This window comes from Podarcis filfolensis (assembly GCF_964270895.1).
Source record: "Podarcis filfolensis genome assembly, chromosome: 14".
NCBI lineage: Eukaryota > Metazoa > Chordata > Lepidosauria > Squamata > Lacertidae > Podarcis > Podarcis filfolensis.
The window spans coordinates 39,500,855-39,523,213 of NC_139616.1; the positions used below are offsets into that span (position 1 = coordinate 39,500,855).

At 46.5% G+C, this 22,359-nt stretch overlaps 2 protein-coding genes and 1 long non-coding RNA gene across 9 annotated transcripts in view; 2 read left to right on the top strand and 1 right to left on the bottom strand.

Moving 5' to 3' along the window:
• LOC310748918 (acyl-coenzyme A synthetase ACSM5, mitochondrial-like) lies at positions 1–21,717 on the bottom strand. Of its 2 annotated transcripts, none has more exons than XM_083585121.1 (14): positions 21,323–21,717; positions 17,094–17,315; positions 14,312–14,522; positions 12,108–12,315; positions 11,291–11,434; positions 10,342–10,498; positions 8,317–8,396; positions 6,974–7,097; positions 6,389–6,469; positions 5,756–5,857; positions 4,542–4,669; positions 4,349–4,448; positions 3,487–3,606; positions 1–3,267 (listed from the first exon to the last, which is right to left on the bottom strand). In XM_083585121.1, the coding sequence occupies exons 2-14, from the start codon at positions 17,280–17,282 to the stop codon at positions 3,181–3,183; spliced, it is 1,731 nt and encodes a 576-aa protein (XP_083441247.1). In that variant the 5' UTR covers positions 17,283–17,315; positions 21,323–21,717; the 3' UTR covers positions 1–3,180. The 2 variants fall into 2 exon arrangements, with proteins under 2 accessions (XP_083441247.1, XP_083441248.1); XM_083585122.1 differs by lacking the exon at positions 21,323–21,717 and adding an exon at positions 17,748–17,931 and having other exon boundaries at positions 17,094–17,426.
• On the top strand, positions 1,538–17,550 carry LOC310749036. The gene is made up of 2 exons (XR_014541447.1): positions 1,538–1,664; positions 17,434–17,550. It is a non-coding gene; the product is annotated as an uncharacterized lncRNA (long non-coding RNA).
• Positions 21,352–22,359, top strand: part of LOC310748909 (acyl-coenzyme A synthetase ACSM3, mitochondrial-like) — a 19,791-nt gene continuing 18,783 nt past the window's right edge. The window contains exon 1 of one of the 6 annotated variants that reach the window (XM_083585106.1): positions 21,352–21,552. The gene's annotated coding sequence lies outside the window, so the exon portion shown is untranslated. Of the gene's footprint in view, positions 21,652–22,359 lie in introns of all 6 variants that reach the window. The other 5 variants (XM_083585104.1, XM_083585103.1, XM_083585101.1 and 2 more) reach the window with 5 other exon arrangements.

Genomic DNA, 22,359 nt, shown 5'->3' on the forward strand with positions numbered 1-22,359 from the left:
TTTTCTATCATACAATTATTTTATTGATTTGTTTTTTAAAAAATGAAACATAACCAAAAAAGAGAGAGAGAGAGCAAAACATTTTAAAAAGCCTTAAAGCATCACAGCCTGGAAGGACAAAAGTACATAGATACAGCACAGAAAGTACTAATTCATACAAAGGTCCTCTGCACCAGTAATAAAGATATGAGTACAGAGTTGGTAGCTTTGGGGACAAGGGAGGGCAAACAGCAAGCCGCCTGTACGTGGCAGATCTTAATGCTCACCTTGTTGCTCCTATTATTTACTTCTCTCCGCAAAATGTGGGTGAAAATGGAAGCAGAGAAAGTGCTGAAGGTCATACTTCATTGATTATGTCCCAGTGTGTGCACTTTGAGCTGCCTCACAGCTGTTTGTTGTGCAAGCGCAGGCCAGAGAGCAATGGCACCACAATCAGGGTCAGACTTTGAGGCGGAAGTCCTGGGCCTCAGCAAAATGAGAAGGAGAGCCCCCAACACGTAAAATGCTGGTGACATTTTGAAGTAAGTGAAGTACTGTAATACAAATTACTATCTAATGCAGGGTGTGTGTAAAACTATTGCAGTGTAGCATACTGTTGCTCTGAGAAGGCCCACTGAAATTAATAGACATAAGTTATTCATCTTCATTTAATGCCAGTGGGTCTACTCTAACTAACATTGGTTACTACCAATTAGGAAGAATTAAGCATCGCACTAAGGTGAGTTTTTGTCTTCATTGCATGGCCCTGCATTATAGTATGAGGAAGAAAAACTACTCTGTTTTCCCCCGCACCAGTGCATAATTTTTATACGCCTCTATCATGTCCCCTGTTAACTCGCCTTTTCTATAAACTAAAAAGCATCAATATAATTTGCAAGGCGATTCTTCCAATCCCTTGATCAACTATTATTTTCATTTGTGGGAGTTGGAGCCGTTTTCTCTGATCTTAATTATATACTCTGACCTTTTAGCAGCTTGAAATTTAGGAACATGCGAAGCGTGAGTCTTTGCGGCCTGAGCACCTTAGCTTTTGAAGTGTGTCTAAATCTTTCTGCAGTCATAATCAGAAGTATTGGAGAAATGTAAAATTCATAAAGGTTAGAAAATAGCTTTATTTCCAGCACTCAAAATATTGATTTGATACAATGAGAAACTTTCCTTTGGGAATTTTTTCCCCGAAAGCCAAGGTTACAAATACATGGGCACAGTTGATAGCACAAAAATAAAAGTTTAGTGACATTGTTTTTGGTAATACAATCTCCTATTTCACCTGAAAATATTTACTTGTTGGTGGCTGCAAAAATGGTCATTCATAGTAGCCCTAACTTGGGTCTTGCATCCTCAGCATTATTTTATTTTTGGAACATTAATATTTGCAACCAATCCACATGCAAGCCAAAGGAGGCTGAACTGCAACTGAGTGCTTACATTAACCTGGGAAGAGTTTCTGAGAGGCCAACTTAAATTAGATCTGCCTGCCTGCAACATGAGATGTATGAGGGTTTGCTTTAAAAAAAACAACTGGGAATCCATCCCAGCCTCAGCCTCTCCTTTCCCTCTGAAACATTAACTTTGGACTATGTTGCAAGCCCGCTGTAACTTGTTCTCTTGCAGCACAGAAGTCCAACCTGCATAAGGTGTGTAAGGGTGAGCTACACAACAGGGTTACTGCAGATTACTTTTTCTGCCAAACATGCAGTATGGGGAGAAAAGCAGTGAACAACATTTCAGGGTTGTTGTTCTCTCTCAGCTTCAGTCCAACCTAAAACAGGGCCCTTGTACAGATGGTCAACACTGCAGGGTTTGCATCCTAAAACATGGGAGGGTGTCTTCACACAACACTTCTTAGGGATTAATTCCATCTACTAGCACCCTCAAACTCCTATTTGAGTTTGATCCTTGAGGTGATCAACATTTGTAGCATATTTTATACTGGCAACAAAAAATATTTTATATTAGCTAATATTGTATATTAACAACAAAAAATAAAAACCATAACATCTGTCAGGCCTTTGGTGTAGATAAGGAACTTGGCACAAAATAGGAGTCTGGCCTCAACTCACCCACTTTCTGCCTTAAGTCCATATCAGGGAAGGAGAATCTGCAGTCCTCTTAAGATATTTGTTGGACTCCAACTCCTGTTATCCCCCTAACCACAGGGCCATGCCAGTGTGGGTGGTAGCTCGCACCAGCCCTAAAACTCCATCTGGAAGACCACAGGTTCTCTGTCTCTGGTCTAGACTGGCTGGCAGCAATCCTGGGGTTTTAGACAGCGGTCTGTTCCTAACCCATCAGTGGAGAGAATGGGAACAGGATCTGACCTGCATGCAAAGCATATCCCCTACCACGGAACTATGGCCCTCCCTATCAAAACTCTTGATGTAATTGTACACAAGGTAACATCAACAGTGTTTTTGGCAACGTTTCATCAATGCAAATCAGTGCAAATCAGTTATGTAGAGAAAGGAAATCAAATGAAAACTGGATGTTTGTCTCTACTACAACAAGGCTTGGGGATCATGGCCCACAGATGTTGCTGGACTCCAACTCCCATCACCCCTGACCTGAAAAAGCATCTCCACTCCCATCGTTTGGGCCAGAAACTGAGATCCAGCTCCAAGGGCCTTCTGGTGGTTCCCTCACTGCAAGAAGTGGAGCTACAGGGAACCAGGCAGAGGGCCTTCTCAGTAGTGGCACCCACCCTGTAGAACGCCCTCCCGTCAGATATCAAGGAGATGAGTACCTATATAACCTTTAGAAGACTGCTGAAGGTAGCCCTGTATTGGAAAGCCTTTTAATGTGTGGTGTCTTACTATGTTTTTACAGATGTTGGAAGCTGCCCTGAGTGGCTGGGACAACCCAATCAGATGGGTGGAGTACAAATAATAAAATTGTTGTTGTTGTTGGCTGGGACCAATGGAAGTTGATCATCACCTGAAGAGCTACAGCTTCCCCAATCTCATAAAAAAAAAGGAGACAGAATGATTGAGGGTTCCTGACGCATCATGGTTCCACTTTGGAAAGAAGGGAAACTGCAAGTCCAACATTTCAGGTGAGGGGACAATCAGATGAAACTTTTAGAAGCAACCTTAATGGAGAGTACATTTTTTGAGTGAACCTCTTTGTCGACAAACAGCAGTACTGCAGGAAGGTTCTTCGTTTGCAGATGTTCAGCCAAAGCTACACTCTTCCCCATTCTTGATTCCTTAATACGTTCCTTCGGATTTTCCCTGCTGCTGTCTTGGGCAACTCCCGGACAAACTCAACCTGGGTAGGCAAAAAATGAGAGTGCATCTCAGTTTTTTTAGAGCCTTGGACTAATTCATGACCACAGCAGCTCAGAGTTTGCAAAACAATTTAAAAACCAGTCAATTCCTCTTCACAATAGACACACTGAAATTAATGTCTAAATTAATCATGTTCACCAATTTCAACGAATCTACAACCCATTTTAATTTCCCTGTTAGGACCTGGGAAGATACTTGCCTTTCTAGGATACTTGTAAGGAGCAGTGACCTTTTTCACGTGATCCTGGAGCTCCTTGATTAATTTTTCTGGGTCGTGCGATATAAAGGCAGAAGACAGGATGACAAAGGCTTTCACCACCTATGGGATGCCAATCATATATGCATTAACGACTCAGAAGAAAAAATAGGCATCAGTGTGACTGGGTGCTTGGGATAGGATATTGCTCATTAGCCAAAATAAAATACTGCTGTGTGGAGTGCTCTATGCTCCTGATCAGAGTTCCAGCTGGTGCCATTTTCAAGGTACTGAATTCCATTCTATCTCCCACTAAGCATGCTCAGTCCTCAACAGGTTTCCCCCACTTTGGATTTTCCCCCTAAATGTTTTTTATGCCTGCAAACCTTGAGGGTTTCTCTGAGCCTGTGAGCCCCTTGAGTATGAATGTTGCTGTTTTAGCAGCAGTCGGATCCTCACTTAAAGAACTAGAAGCACACATAGATTAATCCTTGAATGTTGGGTTAACCATAGGGATGAGCAAGCAGGGAGAGAAGAAGATTGAGGAACTCATGGAAATTGGCAGGATCTCCAGGGGATATTTAGATCCCACTGTGATCCTGGTAACATCAAAAACTGGGCTTTGGGGATGCAACTGTTTTTTTCACTTTTCTTTTTGCAGCCAAATGAACCGAGGTGAGTTTGCCCACCAAGAACATTTTTATACCTCCTCTGCTCAGGCATGTGTCTGAAATACAACACCATCTGTACCGCTGCGATGTACCAAGATTTATGACACGTTCCCCAAGCAAGCACACTGCATGTGGCTTTCTGCTGCTGAGTACCATGTGTTGCAGAATGTGTTGGCTGCCTGAATCTCTGTTACCTCTCCTCTCACGGGATCTGGGCTGCTGACCACAGCCGATTCCACCACAGCTGGGTGCTCTATCAAGGCACTCTCCACTTCAAACGGGCCGATACGGTACCTAAGAGACAGAAGCGGGGGGGGTGTCACTCCTGCGCCTTTTGCCGCTTAATAGCACAGGTCGAAGGGGGGAAGCCAACCGAACTGAACCTACCCGGCAGAATTAATCAGATCATCTGATCTTCCGACAAACCAGAAATAGCCTTCTTCATCTTTAATCCCTCTGTCTCCAGTGACATAAAAATCACCACGCTCGGTGGCTGCGGTTTTCTCAGGGCTATCCTGACAACAACCAAACATCGTTCAATACATTTTCACCGATGCCTGCCAGTCTGTCCCTTTTGGCAATGGTGACCCAAGACAAAATAGCAAGGTGATTTGCTCTTGGTTTGATTACTGCCAAAAAAGTGCTGACTCCAGATCTCAGTGGGCTCTTGAACGTGAGGCTCTCTCTTCCTCCCTTCCCTGAGTGGGTCCTCCCTCCTCCTTCTCTTTGCTACCTCTGCAGCCTGTTTGCTTGTACTGACCACGCTTGTCATTACAGGAGAGGGCAGGTGAAGAAGCAGCGACATCAAGGCAGAGGAGGAGCAGAGCCAGGAGGACAAAAAAAGTTGGCAGTGGGTCCCATGCTGGGATGTGGGCCTTGCCAGCTGCCTGATAACACCCACCCCTGACAACAGCCAAGTTTGCGGAACTACATGCCTGTGAGCATCAGGGGTAGGAACATAAGAAACTCCCTTATAATAGGATTAGGTTATTGATCCACCTAGCCTAGTATTGTCTCCACTGATTGGCAGAAGCTCTCCAAGGTTTCTGACAGAGATTGTCACGGCTAAAATGGCCGCTGTTTCTTTAATGCTTAAAAAAGCTGGGTCAGCATGAGTCAGCTGTCTGCACCAGGTTGTATATATAGAGTGATAAATGTTAGTTTGTTGTTGGGTTGGTTGGTTGGTTGGTTGGTGAAAGCTGGTAGTGTTGAGGTCATTCGCTTTTGCAGAAAAGCTTTTAAGAATAAAAGCAGAAAGTACTCTGCAAGGATATTCTTGTGGACTCTTTTGTGCCGACAAGGGTCCCAGGACCAGGCTGAGGCAACAAAGGGAGGTCAGAACCCCTTTTTTTGCTTTTTACAAACACTGACAGAGATCTCTTCCAGCCTTACCTAGAGACACTGGGGATTGAACCTTAGATTAGCATGCAATTAGATCCATATCCAGCCTTAATACACTGCATGTTGTACTACCACTGGACCCTGTAACACAGCAAAAATCTAGACCTGGAGCTAAATCCAACTGATGTCCTCAGCTTGTTTGCAAAGTGAAGCTGTTCTACCTATCACCACGTTGTTGACATGCTAAAAATAATACTTACTAAGTACCGTGAGAAAAGGCAGAATGGTCGCTTTGGTTTGATTCTGAGAGCAATGTCGCCTTCTACCCCCGGAGGCTGAATTTTGCCTTCATCATCCACAATCTGTAGAAGCAAAAGATAAAAAAAAAACCCACTTACATTGTTTCAGCCAACCAGTGTTGATTTAAAAGTCACACACATATCTCCACGAACAATGGTACACTTCATGGTTTGGCTCGGTTCTCAATGGCTCTCATTAAGATAGATATCTCTGCTTGCTCCCAGGGTTCCATTATAGGCCAGTATATCAAGAAATGGGAAATGAATTAGAATATTTAGATTAGTGATGGTGGGAATACGTTCCCAGTGATTTCCATTAAGTTCTATGGAATACAATTTAAAAACCCATTCCCACCCCACCAAATCAGAGTTTTGGAAGTAAGGAAAGTGACTGGAAGATACACTGGAAAATGTGGGACTTCCTTGATGCAGTGTTGCCCAACCACCTCACAACAAAGTAGAATGAACACTCAGCAAACATCATTTAACCTCCCTGCAAACTCTGTACAAACAAATCAAGGTGAGTGCTCAGTAAACAGGTTGCCCTGTCTTCAGACAGACACCAGTCTGGTAAGTTTATGTTCGTCCTTGTACCTGGACATCATACGGTGGAGACGCCACTCCCATGGAGCCCGGTTTGATTTTCATCCCTTTAACATTTGTACAGATGGCTACCTGTAAGAGCAGAGAGAGAAAAAACAAAGCCAAATAACATTTGGGAGTTCTCACTAGTTTGGGAGGGTAATAAGCCCTCTTCATTGCTGCTTGAGCAGAAAATATTGCCTAGTCTCCAATTGCCCCCCAAATGTCAGGACCGTCACGAAAACCCTTAAGCTATTACGGCTTCTCACTTTGTCATGCAGAGTCTTGAATTCCCAAATGCAAGCCTTTACTCCCCCAGCTGCTTCAAAACAAAGACAGATAGGAAATATAGATCGACACATTTTTTTGTCTGGGAGCAAAAGGGCTACAAACGTGTATGTGGAAATCAGCCTCCTATACAGAGGCAATTTTTGTGTTTCATACTCAGCCCACTGGCATGTGGCCCCCAGAAGTTTCCTCAGAAATGGCTGGGCTGAAAAGGCCTTCCCCACACCACCTTTGATTTAAAAGATCTATCAACTGCCTTGTGGTGAGTTTGCCAGATGCCCAGCCGCGCCAGAATGAAGATAAACATACTGTTTCTGTTTGTCCATAGCCTTCATAGATATCCACCCCTGTGTGGGTTTTCCATCGCTGCAACACCTCTGCGTTGAGCGGTTCCCCTCCTGTCACACAATGCTCCAGGCTTGGGAATTTGTAGCTTGATAAGAAATGGTGACAATTAGTAAACCCACAAGTGAGGCTTGCACCCATGGGTGCCTACAATAATTTTTCAGGGCAGGGGTAGGGGGCAGACAAAGTGAAACTGAAAGCGTGGAACAGGCTAATTTTAAAAAGAGAGAGAGAGAATGTTGCCTGTATGTTCTGACTCAGGTTCTATGCATTTACTCTTTTTTAAAAAAATGAAACGTAGGAACTGTAATGATTATAGGGGTTGCTCGTGCGTAAGTTGCCGCCACTCCTGGCTAGGTTGCCTGGTTAAACCTTTTCTGTCTGGACAGCCCTTCACTTCGTGGCTGTTTCAGTCGCTAGCAGAATCCGTCAGTGGGCGTTTCTTGAACCTCTTCCAGCAAAGAAGTTCTTTGACGCCAAGTCTCCGCCTACTCTCCCTGCGCGGAAGTCTTCTGTGCAGGGTGGGTGTGGGCAGCGGAGGACCCGTGCTCTCCCCGCTGGTCTCCGGCGAGGAGTCCTGGAGCCCCCTCGCCGATTCCCCCATCTGCCCCCCTTTATCCCTGGTGCTACGCTGATTTCCTTCCCCAGCCGATGAGCTGCCTCTCTCCCTGCTGGGCCCTTCTCCAGCATCGCTTGGGAGCCTTGCCTCCGCCTCTAGCTCCGATGGCAGTTCCCTGACAGGAACCTAGGGGTTTTGATTCATCCAGGGGCAGCAACTGCCCATCCCACCCATGGACACCCATGACTGCAACAAAATGTTGCAGCGGGAAGTGTTCCTGCTCACTCAGCCATACTCTCCCCAAAACCTCCATGATTTATAATGGAAACACAGCACTATCTGAAAAAAAAACCCTATTTACTCCACAGGAAGTTACTGAACACAGAGAGCTGCCTTAAACAGAGCCAGCCCACTGGTCCATCTCACTCAGTATTTTTTTCAATGACTGGCAACAGTTCTCCAGGGTTTCAGACAGGGGTGTCTCCCAGCCCTACTGGGAGATGCTGGGGATTGGGACCTTCTGCATGCAAAGCAGATGCTCCACTTCTGAGCTCTGACCCTTCTTCATATACTGGACGGATGCTGCTCTCTTAGCAGCAACACACATGCATTGTCACAGGGACGTGGAATCCCCATCAGCCCGAGGGACACAAACCCTCCCGAGGGCAACATTCTGGAGGGCATCCACCAGCTCACATAGGACATTTCCCCTTGCATTCACTTTTCCAGTTAGCAGAGTGAAAAGTACCTGGCAAGATCCTGCTGCACCAACATACGGAATCCTGTAGGAGCTGTGCAGAAAATGTTGATTGGGTATCGGGCAAGAGTCTAGATAGAGACAATCAAATCACAACCATCAGAGCACTTTCCCAAAATGTGTTGCTTGGGACGCCGTCTCCACCAGCAGTGAGTTTAGGTGGATGGGCCATGTATTGATACTGTTACAGAGTCCAAACGGGGACAATCAGAACCTAGGAAGAGCCTACTGGATCAAGTCCAATGGTCCTTTAGTCCAACATCCTGTTCTCCCAGTGGCCAGCCAGGTGCCATCAGGAATTTTTGATAGCCTTGTACTCCATGAATTTGTGTACATGCTTTCCCAAGGATGATTTAACAGGCAACGGGCTGCCGCTAGCAAACAGGGACAATTGGAGGATGCACAGATCACAGTGCCTTTTTTGTTTTTGGGTATGTGAAGACCTGAAGAGAAGATTGACTGGGGAAGGTGATATCACTGCTTATGGCCCTGCCACACAGAAATAGGCAAAGAGTTATCCTCTGTTGCCCCAGGAGGCATTACTATGTCTACTGGGTTAAATGAGGATCATAGGATGTTGTCTTACACTGAGCCAAGCCATTAGACAAATAAGCTTCAATCACCAACATGCGCACTTTGAACTGGGCCCCGAAGACAAATGTGCAACCAGTGCAGCTGTTTTAAAACAGGATTTATATACAGTGGTACCTTGATTTAAGACTGTAATCTGTTCCGGAAATCCAGTCTTAAAACAAAGCAGATTTAAAACAAGGCGTGCTTTCCCATAGAAAGTACCGTATTTTTCGCTCCATTGGACGCACCGGACCATAGGAGGGGGAGAACAGGGAAAAAATTTTTTTTCTTGTTCTCCCGCTCTAAAACAAGGTGCGTTGAAGGTACATTCGCCAGAGCTTGTGGGGCTGGTGGTGGGGGGAAGCGCTGCTTTCCCTCACCACCAGCCTCAAAGATCCCTGAAGCCTTTGGAGTGCAGCACCCCGCTGCCCTGCAGAAGCTTTGCGCGCAGCCGTCCCCAAGCTAGAGCAGCAAGACGGAGCCCTCCGTCTCGCTGTTCTGGCTTGGGAACAGCCTTGCTAGCCTCTGCAGGACAGCAGGGTGAAGGCACCCCACTGCCCTGGGGAGGCTGTGCGCGCAGCCATCCCCAAGCTAGAACAGCGAGACGGAGCGCTCCGCAGTGCTCCATCTTCCTGTTCTGGCTTTCGGCTTAGCGGCGCAGCCTGCATTCGCTCTATAGGACGCACACACATTTCCCCTTAATTTTTGGAGGGGAAAATGTGCGTCCTATAGAACGAAAAATACGGTAATTGAAAATGGATTGATCCCTTCTAGACAATTTACCATAATTTAACAGGAATTTTACTGTCTAATGGGACCATTGATCCATAAAATGAAGGCAATAATCAATGTACTGTACTATAAAATAAATAAGACAGTACTGTAAATGAAAAAAAAATGCATTTTTTTCCCCTTACATGAACTGATGATAGTTATTGTTTGGATGGGGGGCTTTTATCCATTTCTGCAGTTACACAATCAACCAGTAGCTGAACTGGGCTCCACACAGTCACAAAAACAAGTCACAAAAACAAAGTCGCAAGCCACAGTCACAGGCCAGTCCCATAAAACAAAGTCACAGTCAAAAAACCGAAAAAGCCACACAAACCAAAACGCAAAAAAATAAGCAAAAACAAAACCTCCAAATATCACTGTGTTGTGTGGTTGCTCAGGACTCAACAGCTGGCAGACAGCAGGTAGCCTCTGATTAGCAGCAAGGGACTCAATTAACAAACGAGACACACTCAATGGGAACCAGACGATGAAAAGTGACCCCTAAAACAGACTTAGTCCAAAACGGACTTATAATAGACTGGAATTTAGTCAAGGTACCACTGTACAAGCTCCAAGCAGAACAACAATCGGTAACCCGGTTGCTGCATTTAGGGTCAACTGAAGTTTCTGAACCATCGTCAAGGGCACTGCAATGCCCTGCACGCTTACGTTCAGTACGATGGCGGGTTCGAATTGCGGCAGGCGATGTACAAAGACACACGACCCATTGAGCCACGGACCGAAAACACCACTCCAGGTCGTCTTAATCCATCCTGGGTCCGACGTATTCCAGAATATAGCCGAAGGAGACAAATCCATGCAGCGCCTATATAAGTGGAAAAGGAGCAGAAGACGGGGAACCAGTTGCTGACTCGGGGCGTCAGGATTCTGGGAAGCAGGTTAGAGAATGACTCAGCAAAAGTGCTGCAAATCAGGCTGAAGGAGGCAGAAGGTGAGTTGGCTAAAAAGTGCAAAGTCCATACAGGTGGTGAACTGTAGAGCAGCGAGCCGCCGACAATGGAAAACTGCCACTAAGCATTACAAAACACTCTATTTAATAATGCTGAGAAGATACCAATGTAGATCCTTCAAAAGTAAGCCAAATCGTACTCTTCCTCCATCCCTACTGATCAGGGGAGGGGCTCAGAATATAGCTCAGCAGCCACATCCTATTCCCCACCCCTGTCATTAGAGGATCCCCAAAGAAAGGCCCAATTCAGAATGCCATGTATACCTGAAGGAGCGTCTCCACCCCCATCGTTCAGCCCGGACACTGAGATCCAGTGCCAAGGGCCTTCTGGTGGTTCCCTCATTGCGAGAAGTGAGGTTACAGGGAACCAGACAGAGGGCCTTCTTGGTAGTGGCGCCCACCCTGTGCAACACCCTCCCTTCAGATGTGAAGGATATAAGCAGCTATCCTATCTTTAAAAGACATCTGAAGGCAGCCCTGTTCAGGGAAGTTTTTAATATTTAATGCTGCACTGTTTTTAACATTTGACTGGGAGCCGCCCAGAGTGGCTGGGGAAACTCAGCCAGATGGGCGGGGTATAAATAAATTATGATGATGATGACTCATCCATTCTCTGCTTTTGCTACCATAGTACTTTTTAAGCTTTACCTGGCGGCAGTTATCAATCCAATGCCGTGGCAGCAGTGGGAATGTTCCACCATTTTGGGAGCTCCCGTGGTTCCGCTTGTAAAGTAAATGGCCATTGTGTCCTCGCTCTTGGTCTTTGCGCAGTCGTGGTCGGAAGGCGCTGATCTTAAAAAGCAATCACATCACATGGTATTGGCAGGCAACACTTTCCCCTTCCACAGCAGCCACACACACACACATCATGAGCAGAACCTAGCAGCTGGAAGCCTGCACCCATTCGGTAACCCTTGGCAGAAATCCAGTGGGTCATTGGCCACATCCACACCATAGGCACTAAGGTACTACTTTCAAATTACTATTATTATGAAATTTATGTACTACCTTTATCTTCCAAGGATCTCAAGGTGGTGTACGTGGTTCTTCTCCTCTCCATTTCATCCTCACAACAACCTGTGAGATTATGCTAAGAGACGGTGACTGGCCCAAGGTTCATGGCTGAATGGGGATTCGAACCCTGCTCTCCCAGTGGCTGAATGCCTCCCCTCTCACCAACTCGGCAGGAGGAGAGCTCTGCTGCTAGCTCCTCTCTGCCTCTAGAGCCCAGGGAGACTGGTGGCAGAAAAGGCACGCCTCCCCTTGGGGGATGCTGCCCGATGCAGCTGCCTCACCCAGTCTGATGGGCGGTCCAGCTCTGCTATTAAGTATAAATCAAAAGTGAAAAGGGATCCCATGTTGCAGCTTGGGAAGTCAGACCTGGGTATTAATCTGCACCAGCTGAAGACCACTGATCTAAATAATATCTCTACTGCTATCGATTCATGCCTATTGCAATGCTTACTGGACGAGATCCCTGAAATTCAGCCAGCCATCTCTGCTGCTGTCGGACACAAGAAGCTTGGTTTTCAGAGACTTGCATTCAGACAGGACCGAGTCCACTGCGGGGGCCAAGGCGTCGCTGACCACGATGCATTTGGCTTTGGAAGCCTGGAGCCTGTAGGAGATGTCTTTGGCGGTTAACTGGGGCGTCCCTGGGATGAAAACAACACCTAGAAAAGAAGCAGAGAAAGTCATTAGCAGGAAACCCAGAAAGTCTCCGTGCTTGGGGAGGCTGCACACACAGTGGAGTCTCATTCTAAGGTGGTGTAGTGGTTAGAGCAGCTATGGAGAACTTTGGGTCCTTCAGATGTTCTGTCAGCCCCAAGCAGTATGGTCAATGTCCAGGACTGGTGGGAGTTGTTGTTTTATTCATTTACATTTTATTAAATTTCAAAAATTTAATATACACTCCAATACATAATGAATTTTTCTTTTGTTTATTGACTTCCCACCCTGTTTTCCACAGTGTTTTTATTATTATTTCTCCCCTACGCTGCACCTTATCTCCTCTCTCTTATATCATAACAACAATACAATAATCTTTAATTCCTTCTGTTCCACATAGTTCAAATCCTGATCATGAATTTATCATACTATAATATTTATTCAAGAATCCAAAAGAGGCTTCCACTCTTCCACAAAACAATCATCATTGGGTTCTCTTATTTTAGCTGTTAGGGGCTGATGGGAGTTGTAGTTCAGTGACACCTGAAGGCTCAAAGGTTCCCCATTCCTGGGCTAGACTGTTGGATTACCTCTGAGGAGACCAAGGTAAAAATTCCCAGTAAGCTGTCAAACTCATTGGGCCAGTCACTATCTCTGAGCCTAACCTTCCTCACGTGTGGAGAAAATGGCGGGAGAGCAATTTTTGGAGTCCCGACATTCCTAGGAGGAAGAGGGGCAACTTAGACCCTGTAAAGCAGGTATGGGGGACCATTTTCAGCCAAAGGGTCACATTCCTGTCCGAGGGACACCTGACATTGGTGGATGTGGCCAAGGGCTTAAGTGGGAAGAGCAAAACCTGCAAACTCCACACATTCTCACACCCTTCTAGATCCGATTTCCAGACACGCAAGAGGTATCATGGGAGTTCAAGGACACATCCGGGGGTGTAGCCAGGGAGAATTCCTAGGGCCAGATAGAGAGGCTCAGAGGGCCATATTTGACTCCCATGCCTGAGGTTTCCCACCTCTGCAGTGAATAAATAAATAAAATACTTATCCGTTCTAAAAAATGCAGACATCTGAAGCTAGCCAGGAAATGAAAGAAGGGAGCACATGGGTTTCATCGCTTCTGCAGCTCCTTCTCCCTCCCACACAGTAATTTATTTTAAAACTGAAATCTTGATTTCGGTAATGCTTTTGACCAGGCATCCCCAAACTCGGCCCTCCAGCTGTTTTGGGACTACAATTCCCATCATCCCTGACCACTGGTCCTGTTAGCTAGGGATGATGGGAGTTGTAGTTCCAAAACAGCTGGAAGGCTGAGTTTGGGGATGCCTGCTTTTGACAATGTTCCCCATGGTATTTTTTGAAGGAAGCTGGTAAAATGTGGGGTTGAACGAATGTAAATTGTTAGGCGGATCTGTAGCTGGTTGTCTGAACAAACCCAAAGAGTACAATGCCATGGATTCTTCAGCTGAGATTCCTGCAACGCATTCCCTTTCCTCCCAATTTCCCCGCAAATTGTGTTGCTGTTTTTTTGTCAAGCTATTAAGGTAAAGGTAAAGGGACCCCTGACCATTAGGTCCAGTCGTGACCGACTCTGGGGTTGCGGCGCTCATCTCGCTTTCTTGGCCGAGGGAGTCGGCCTACAGCTTCCAGGTCATGTGGTCAGCATGACTAAACCACTTCTGGCAAATCAGAGCAGCTCACGGAAACGCCATTTACCTTCCTGCTGGAGTGGCACCTATTTATCTACTTGCACTGGCATGCTTTTGAACTGCTAGGTTGGCAGGAGCTGGGACTGAGCAATGGGAGCTCACCCCGTCGCGGGGATTCGAACCGCCAACCTTCCGATTGGCAAGTCCTACGCTCTGTGGTTTAACCCACAGCGCCACCCTGTTAGTGGAGAATATTTGTCTACTGCTAAATCTTCTCACTGGGGAAAACAGAACTTTTTCTAGGGAGGGGCCCCCCTCTTTTCTTTCCCCGAATCTTGACTGACCTGTCCGGATACAAGCCACATTCATCAGCCACCATTCAGGAACCTTTGGAAGAACCACCATGACCCTGTCGCCCGTCTGCAAGCCGCAGGGATCGGCCAGCATGTTGGCAGCTTTCCGGGATAAGACTCCCAGCTCCTCAAAGCTCCACTTCACCTCTTTGCTCTGGTCGTCCACCCACCAGAAGGCTGGGTTTGGAGGCCTCTTTCCATCCTAGCAGAGAAGACGTTATCACAACCTAATCCACAGAGCCATTTTATATGTATGAATCATATAGCAGTGCATGGTCAGTTGTGGCCGATGGAGGACCTTGGGTGAGAGATAGGGAAATATCGGGTCTCTCGGACTTGGAGGAGAAAGGAAATATAACAGGTCAGAGCTGGGAGGAGCAAGAGCTACTGTTCTCTGTGAGTGGTAAGGGCCGAGAATTACCATATTTTTTGCTCTATAAGACTCACTTTTTCCCTCCTAAAAAGTAAGGGGAAATGTGTGTGTGTCTTATGGAGCGAATGCAGGCTGCGCAGCTATCCCAGAAGCCAGAACAGCAAGAGGGATTGCTGCTTTTCACTGTGTGTGTGTGTGTGTGTGTGTGTGTGTGTGTGTCTGTATGCATGTGATACCTAGAGCCAGGATCTTGCTTCTGTGCTGCTGTTTCCAAAGTATTTTTTACTAATTTTCAAGGGTGTACAACAAAATATAACTAGATAGCTAAAGATAAGCAATGAACATCAGCAGGCATCGACACCCCTGGCAATCACGCCAGCAGTCAGGTAAGTATTAATTTTTTATTATCATCATCATCATCAATTATTATTATTATTATTATTATTATTATTATTATTAATGTAATCATCATCATTATTACAGTAAATCATTTATTACTCTCCCTTGACCCTAAGGTCCTAGGATGGGTTATAGCATTAAAAGCAAAGTTTAAAACTACTTCATGTCCTTCATGTCAGGTAGCTGAAAAAAGCAACCATTTTTCTCTATTCCTGTCAACGCCATTACTTTGTGGGTTATTTCCTCAGCTGCAGCCAACCTCCTTATATTTTTATGTCGCAGGCCTACATCATAGGAACACAAGGTGCCTTAGAAAGAGCCAGTCCATTGGTACATCTATTCTGGTTTTCTCTACACTGATCTGCAGGAGCTGTCCGGGTTTTCAGGCAGGGGACCCTCCCAGCCCTAATTGGAGATGCCGGAATTCAAATGCAGGACTTTCTGTGTGCAGATGTTCTATCACTGAGCTGGAGCCCTTCCCTTAAGTGTCCTTCCCCCTCCTACGTGTGAGAGAAGGAACACAGAAAGCCGCCTTAGGCCGAGTCAGACCATTGGTCCATCTGTCTCAATATTGTGCCACAGCGACTGTCAGATGCTCTCCAGGGATTCAGATGGAGGTCTCTCTGAACCTGAGGTCTTTTGCATGCAATGCACCTGCTTAATCACTGAGCTACAGCTGAAGTCAGCAGAGGGAACAAACGGCGATTAAAGGCAAGGGGCTTCAACCAGTGTTGAAGCAATGATTCTTCAACATCAGCTTCGTCGGACTGGTCATGTTGTGCGGATGCCTGATGATCGTCTTCCAAAGCAACTACTCTATTCCGAACTTAAAAATGGAAAGCGTAATGCTGGTGGTCAACAAAAGAGGTTTAAAGACTGTCTCAAGGCAAATCTAAAAAAATGTAGTATAAACACCGACAACTGGGAAACACTGGCCTGCGAGTACTCCAATTGGAGAGCAGCCTTTACCAAAGGTGTCGTGGGCTTTGAAGATGCTTGAACTCAGGACGAAATGTGCGAAGAGGAAGGCATGCTTGGCAAATCCACTCCGTGATCAACTCCCGCCCAGAAACCAATGTCCCCATTGTGGAAGGACGTGTGGATCCAGAATTGGCCACCACAGTCACATACAGACTCATTGTTAAAACCGTGTTTATGGAAGACAATCTTACTCAGCTACAAGTGATCGCCAAAGAAGAAGAAGAAGAGGAGGGCATCGTGGAGGAGGATGCTCCTGACACAGGAATCAGGCGGTCTGGGAGGGTTGAATCCAAGACTTTCCTGCATCTTTCAGTTTGGGGAACACATCACTGAACGAAGCCACCGGCCTCTATAATTCGTTTTCAACTATGTTGCAAAAAATTATTTTGTATATTATTGATGTTTCAAATGCCTCCTGTGAAATATGCTGCTATGTGGAATACTCAGTAATTTTTCCTCTTTAAATGATATTTATGAATATCCTGATATTTATGAATAAAAGAAACCCTCTAAAAATATTACTACCCTCAAACACCAGCAATGCTAATCAAAATATTTTCCCTCCAGGGAATATGAATGAAACAACCCAAATATATATATATATATATATATATATATATATATTCTTTTTAAAAAATTATTCGGTTGCATTGTTTTTCTTTATTCTTGTGCATTATTGAAGTATTTCTTCTTGATGCAAGCTTTAGTAGTCTATTGCTATTTTACAATTTCAAAAATCTCAAGTTATTGTTGTTCATTCTTATTGATAATTTGTTTGATCTGTTTTATACACCGCTTTGGGGGTTGTTGTTATTGTGGTGGTGGTGGTAGTTGTTACAATCAAGAGGTGTATAAACTTTTTTAAGTATATAAATGTTACTATTGTTTAATTTTAATTTTTATTTAAAAAAATAAAGTCTCAGGTTCCTCTGTGCTCCAGGGAGACCAAGTGCAGCACCACAGTACTATTAATATTTGGTTTTCCTACCTGTCCCACCCCCCAAACGGCCAAACCCCTACCTTTTCCTCTTGGGTCCACCTGTCCAGAACATCCCTGGCAAAATTAAAGTACTCAGGCACATCCAGTTCACCATGGTTTATAGCTTCGTAATGGGAGATGATCGGAGAGGCCAGGTGTCTCTTGGCTTGGCGAAAGAGAGTGCAAGGAGGCGGCCGCAGGCTCCAGAAGCATCGAAGCAAGGTCTTCATGGCAGCTTGAGGGCATCAACCAGCTTGGTCTCTCTGCAGTCACATGTTTTGAAAGCAGAAAAACCCTGAAGACTCTGTAAGCCTCAATGCAGTCAATATAGCAGCAAAGCCACAACCTTATGGATCCCAAACACAGGAAACCGACTTACAGTGGTGCCTCGCAAGACGAAAATAATCCGTTCCGCGAGTCTCTTCGTCTAGCAGTTTTTTCATCTTGCGAAGCAACCCTATTAGCGGATTAGCGGCTATTAAAGGCTTAGCGGCTTAGTGGCTAAAAGGCTATTAGCGGCTTAGCGGCTTAGAAAAAGGGGGGGAGCGAAAAAAATCGCAAGACTCGCAAGATGTTTTCGTCTTGCGAAGCAAGCCCATAGGGAAATTCGTCTTGCGAAGCACATCGAAAAACGGAAAACCCTTTCGCCTAGCGGGTTTTTCGTCTTGCGAGGCATTCGTCTTGCGGGGCACCACTGTATATTGACTCCATCTAGGTCAGTGTTGTCTACACAGACTGTCAGCAGCTCTCAAGGGATGTTCTCAGCCCTATGTGGAGATGTCAAGGATTGAACGAGGGGCGTTCAGCACGCAAAGCAGATGCTCTACTCCTGAGCTGCCATCCTTCCCAAACCTATTAGCTCATCTCCCAAACTCCACCCTGCAAAATGGATGAGTGATGTTTGTGCAGGACACCCTGTTTTCCCATGCTGCAGATGTCTCATATACGTACAAAGAAGAGAGGAGGGGCTGACTCCCGATTTTCTGAGGGTCCTTGGCTAACAAAGTAAAGGAAAGGAATGCTGTGATCACCAATAGTCAGCATGGATTTCTGAAAAATAAGTCATGTCAGACTAACCTGATCTCGTTTTTTGACAGAATTACAAGCCTGGTAAATGAAGGGAATGCAGTGGATGTAGCCTACCTTGATTTCAGCAAGGCATTTGACAAGGTGCCCCATGATATTCTTGTAAAGAAGCTGGTAAAATGCGGTCTTGACTATGCTACCACTCAGTGGATTTGTAACTGGCTGACTGACCGAACCCAAAGGGTGCTCATCAATGGTTCCTCTTCATCCTGGAGAAGAGTGACTAGTGGGGTGCCACAGGGTTCTGTCTTGGGCCCGGTCTTATTCAACATCTTTATCAACGACTTGGATGATGGACTCAAGGGCATCCTGATCAAATTTGCAGATGACACCAAACTGGGAGGGGTGGCTAACACCCCAGAGGACAGGATCACACTTCAAAACGACCTTGACAGATTAGAGAACTGGGCCAAAACAAACAAGATGAATTTTAACAGGGAGAAATGTAAAGTATTGCACTTGGGCAAAAAAAATGAGAGGCACAAATACAAGATGGGTGACACCTGGCTTGAGAGCAGTACATGTGAAAAGGATCTAGGAGTCTTGGTTGACCACAAACTTGACATGAGCCAACAGTGTGACGCGGCAGCTAAAAAAGCCAATGCAATTCTGGGCTGCATCAATAGGAGTTTAGCATCTAGATCAAGGGAAGTAATAGTGCCACTGTATTCTGCTCTGGTCAGACCTCACCTGGAGTACTGTGTCCAGTTCTGGGCACCACAGTTCAAGAAGGACACTGACAAGCTGGAACGTGTCCAGAGGAGGGCAACCAAAATGGTCAAAGGCCTGGAAACGATGCCTTATGAGGAACGGCTAAGGGAGCTGGGCATGTTTAGCCTGGAGAAGAGGAGGTTAAGGGGTGATATGATAGCCATGTTCAAATATATAAAAGGATGTCACATAGAGGAGGGAGAAAGGTTGTTTTCTGCTGCTCCAGAGAAGCGGACACGGAGCAATGGATCCAAACTACAAGAAAGAAGATTCCACCTAAACATTAGGAAGAACTTCCTGACAGTAAGAGCTGTTCGACAGTGGAATTTGCTGCCAAGGAGTGTGGTGGAGTCTCCTTCTTTGGAGGTCTTTAAGCAGAGGCTTGACAACCATATGTCAGGAGTGCTCTGATGGTGTTTCCTGCTTGACAGGGGGTTGGACTCGATGGCCCTTGTGGTCTCTTCCAACTCTATGATTCTATGATTCTATGATTCTAGGTAAAGGGACCCCTGACCATTAGGTCCAGTTGTGGCCGACTCTGGGGTTGCGCGCTCATCTTGCTCTATAGGCCGAGGGAGCTGGCGTTTGTCCGCAGACAGCTTCCGGGCCATGTGGCCAGCATGACTAAGCCACTTCTGGCGAACCAGAGCAGCACACGGAAACGCCGTTTACCTTCTCGCCGGAGTGGCACCTATTTATCTACTTGCACTTTGATGTGTTTTCGAACTGCTAGGTTGGCAGGAGCAGGGACCGAGCAACGGGAGCTCACCCCGTCACAGAGCCAACCTTCTGATCGGCAAGTCCTAGGCTCTGTGGTTTAACCCACAGCGCCACCCGCGTCCCGTGGCTAACGAAGTATACAAGGCTAAATAGACAGCTAAATAAACGGCTAAATAAACAGAAGGAAATGAGAGAGTCAAAGAGAGTTTCACAATATCACCCTGCATCACGTGGGAAACACTTTTATGTAAGCAAAGTAAGAAACACAATATTGAGCAGGGGCAGGGGATGGAGCAAAGCCAAGCCATCCAAATTACCTGACTGAAATCTCTCGAACAATCGTGGTGCAATCACATTGGAGCAGAGCAGACCCCACCCTCTCTAACCAAGGCCCCCCTGCCCAAAGAATCACAGAATTGTAGAAATGGAAGGGAATGCCAAGGGTCATCTTGTTCAACCCCCTGCAATGAAGAAAGCTAACGAATCCCCGACACATGGCCATCCAATCTCTGCTTAAATACCTCCAATGATCGAGAGTCCACCTTTTAAAGATGCTTGCAATGGTGTCCACTGGTCATCCTACTCCGAGTAGACCCATTGAAATCAATGGGCATGGCTAGTTCAATGGGACCGTTTTCGATAAAACTTAGCTGGAAGCAACCCTTTGCAGCTCAGCTTCCATCATGACACAGAGCAGGGATTTCCAGGCAACCGGTTCATTGCACCTAGGGGACACTGTGTCAAAACGAGTGCATTACAGGGGGTTGGACTAGATGGCCTTCAGGGTCCCTTCCAACTCCACAGTTCCATGATTGTAAGGGTTCTCTTGCACTTTCCAAGAGCACTTCCCCATCACTTCCCTTCCTGCAAAACTTTGGAAGAGCCTCCTGCCCAGGCATAGGCAAACTCGGCCCTCCAGATGTTTTGGGACTACAACTCCCATCATCCCTAGCTAACAGGACCAGTGCTCAGGGACAATGGGAGTTGTAGTCCCAAAACATCTGGAGGACCAAGTTTGCCTATGCCTGCTCCTGCCTGACAGAAACCCTGGAGAGCTGCTGCCAGTCGGTGTAGACAACACTGGGCTAGATGGACAATTGGTCTGCTTTGCGATAAAACAGCTTCGATGTTCTACGCTCCTCTGTGGATCTGCGTGCTCTGTGTGGACACAGACAAGCTTCCCTCCTTTTCCCATCCCACTAGACCCCCATGGACGCGGGTGGCACTGTGGGTTAAACCACAGAGCCTAGGACTTGCCGATCAGAAGGTTGGCGGTTCGAATCCCTGCGACAGGGTGAGCTCCCGTTGCTCGGTCCCAGCTCCTGTCAACCTAACAATTCGAAAGCACGTCAAAGTGCAAGTAGATAAATAGGTACTGCTCCGGTGGGAAGGTAAACGGCGTTTCCGTGTGCTGCTCTGGTTCGCCAGAAGCGGCTTAGTCATGCTGGCCACATGACCCGGAAGCTGTACACCGGCTCCCTCTGCCAATAAAGCGAGATGAGCGCCGCAACCCCAGAGTCGGCCACGACTGGACCTAATGGTCAGGGGTCCCTTTACCTTTACCTTTACCTAGACCCGCGTGAACATCCAAGGATGCTGAATTTTGTAAGATTTGGTGCAGACGCCTGCGAGAACAGGATGCTGGATGGGCCACTGGCCTGATCCTGCATCTTCTTATGCCCTATGATTGCGCAAGCTGTATTGGCAGGCATGCGACTGAATCCCACCGCGAAGCAGTCCAGAGTTCACTGACCTCGGCTTTTTCCTCGGGGGACTCCGCGCAGAGCCAGGGAGGCGGCCAAGGAAACTCCGCCGGACTAGTCCGTCCTCCTCTGCAACAAGTGCCTGGGCGGGCCAGCCTCTTCCCCCAAGGCAGGCAGGGACGGCCCCTTCCTCTTGGCGCGGGGCGAGTGGCGCCGTCGAGGGATCGAGATCAGCCAAGTTGCCTCCGCCAAGTCCGTCCAACAAACTGTAGGCAACGGCGTAAGTGTCTCCCCTCCCTGCTCCTCCTCCTCCTCCTCCTCCTCTCGCCCTGGGCGGTGCTGTTGCTGCTCGCTGAACTTCGCGGAGGCCGAGATCGGGGTAATCGAACAGCTTCCGACGTGGCGGGGCTGCTTGCTCGCTTTCGCTTTCTTTGTCCCAACTTTCTCTCGTCCAAGCGCTTCGGCGGCGGCCCCAGAGCGCGCAGCCTTTCGCTTGCTCGCTGCTGCCACACTTCGGGCAGATTGCTCGTTGAAAGAAAGGCAAACACAGTTGATGTAGAAAAGATTCTTTTTAAGGGGTTTCTTAACCGACCTTCACTATGAGGTAGGTCCCAGGGCAGGTCACAACAACAACCATTCTTAGTAGTAATTAAATAATAATTAATAACTAGTTTATTAATTATTAATAATTAAATAATAATTAATTAGTAATTGGGCTATGTGATCCTCGTAGTCCCTTCCAACTCTACAATTCTGTGATTCTGTGAATATTCCATGTTAAAACAAACCCAAATAAAACCATTGCAGTTATACAGGTGTTTCCAAATGGGACAGAATGGTATTTTGTTTGAACCTAATTTCTTTTGTAAAGTCCCTTAAGGCTGGACAAACTGGTTTCCCCAGAATAAATCCTAGCATTAACCTGGAACAATATGCGTTTATTCGCAATTGGCATCCTCCCTGCTTAAAGCCCACTTCTGGATTTTGTAATCTTTAAAAAGCATAGTTTTGAGAGAAGACATCCCAAGGAACATTGGGGTCTAAATAGCGGGCTGGCCCAGCTATGTTGTTGTTGTTGTCATTGCGG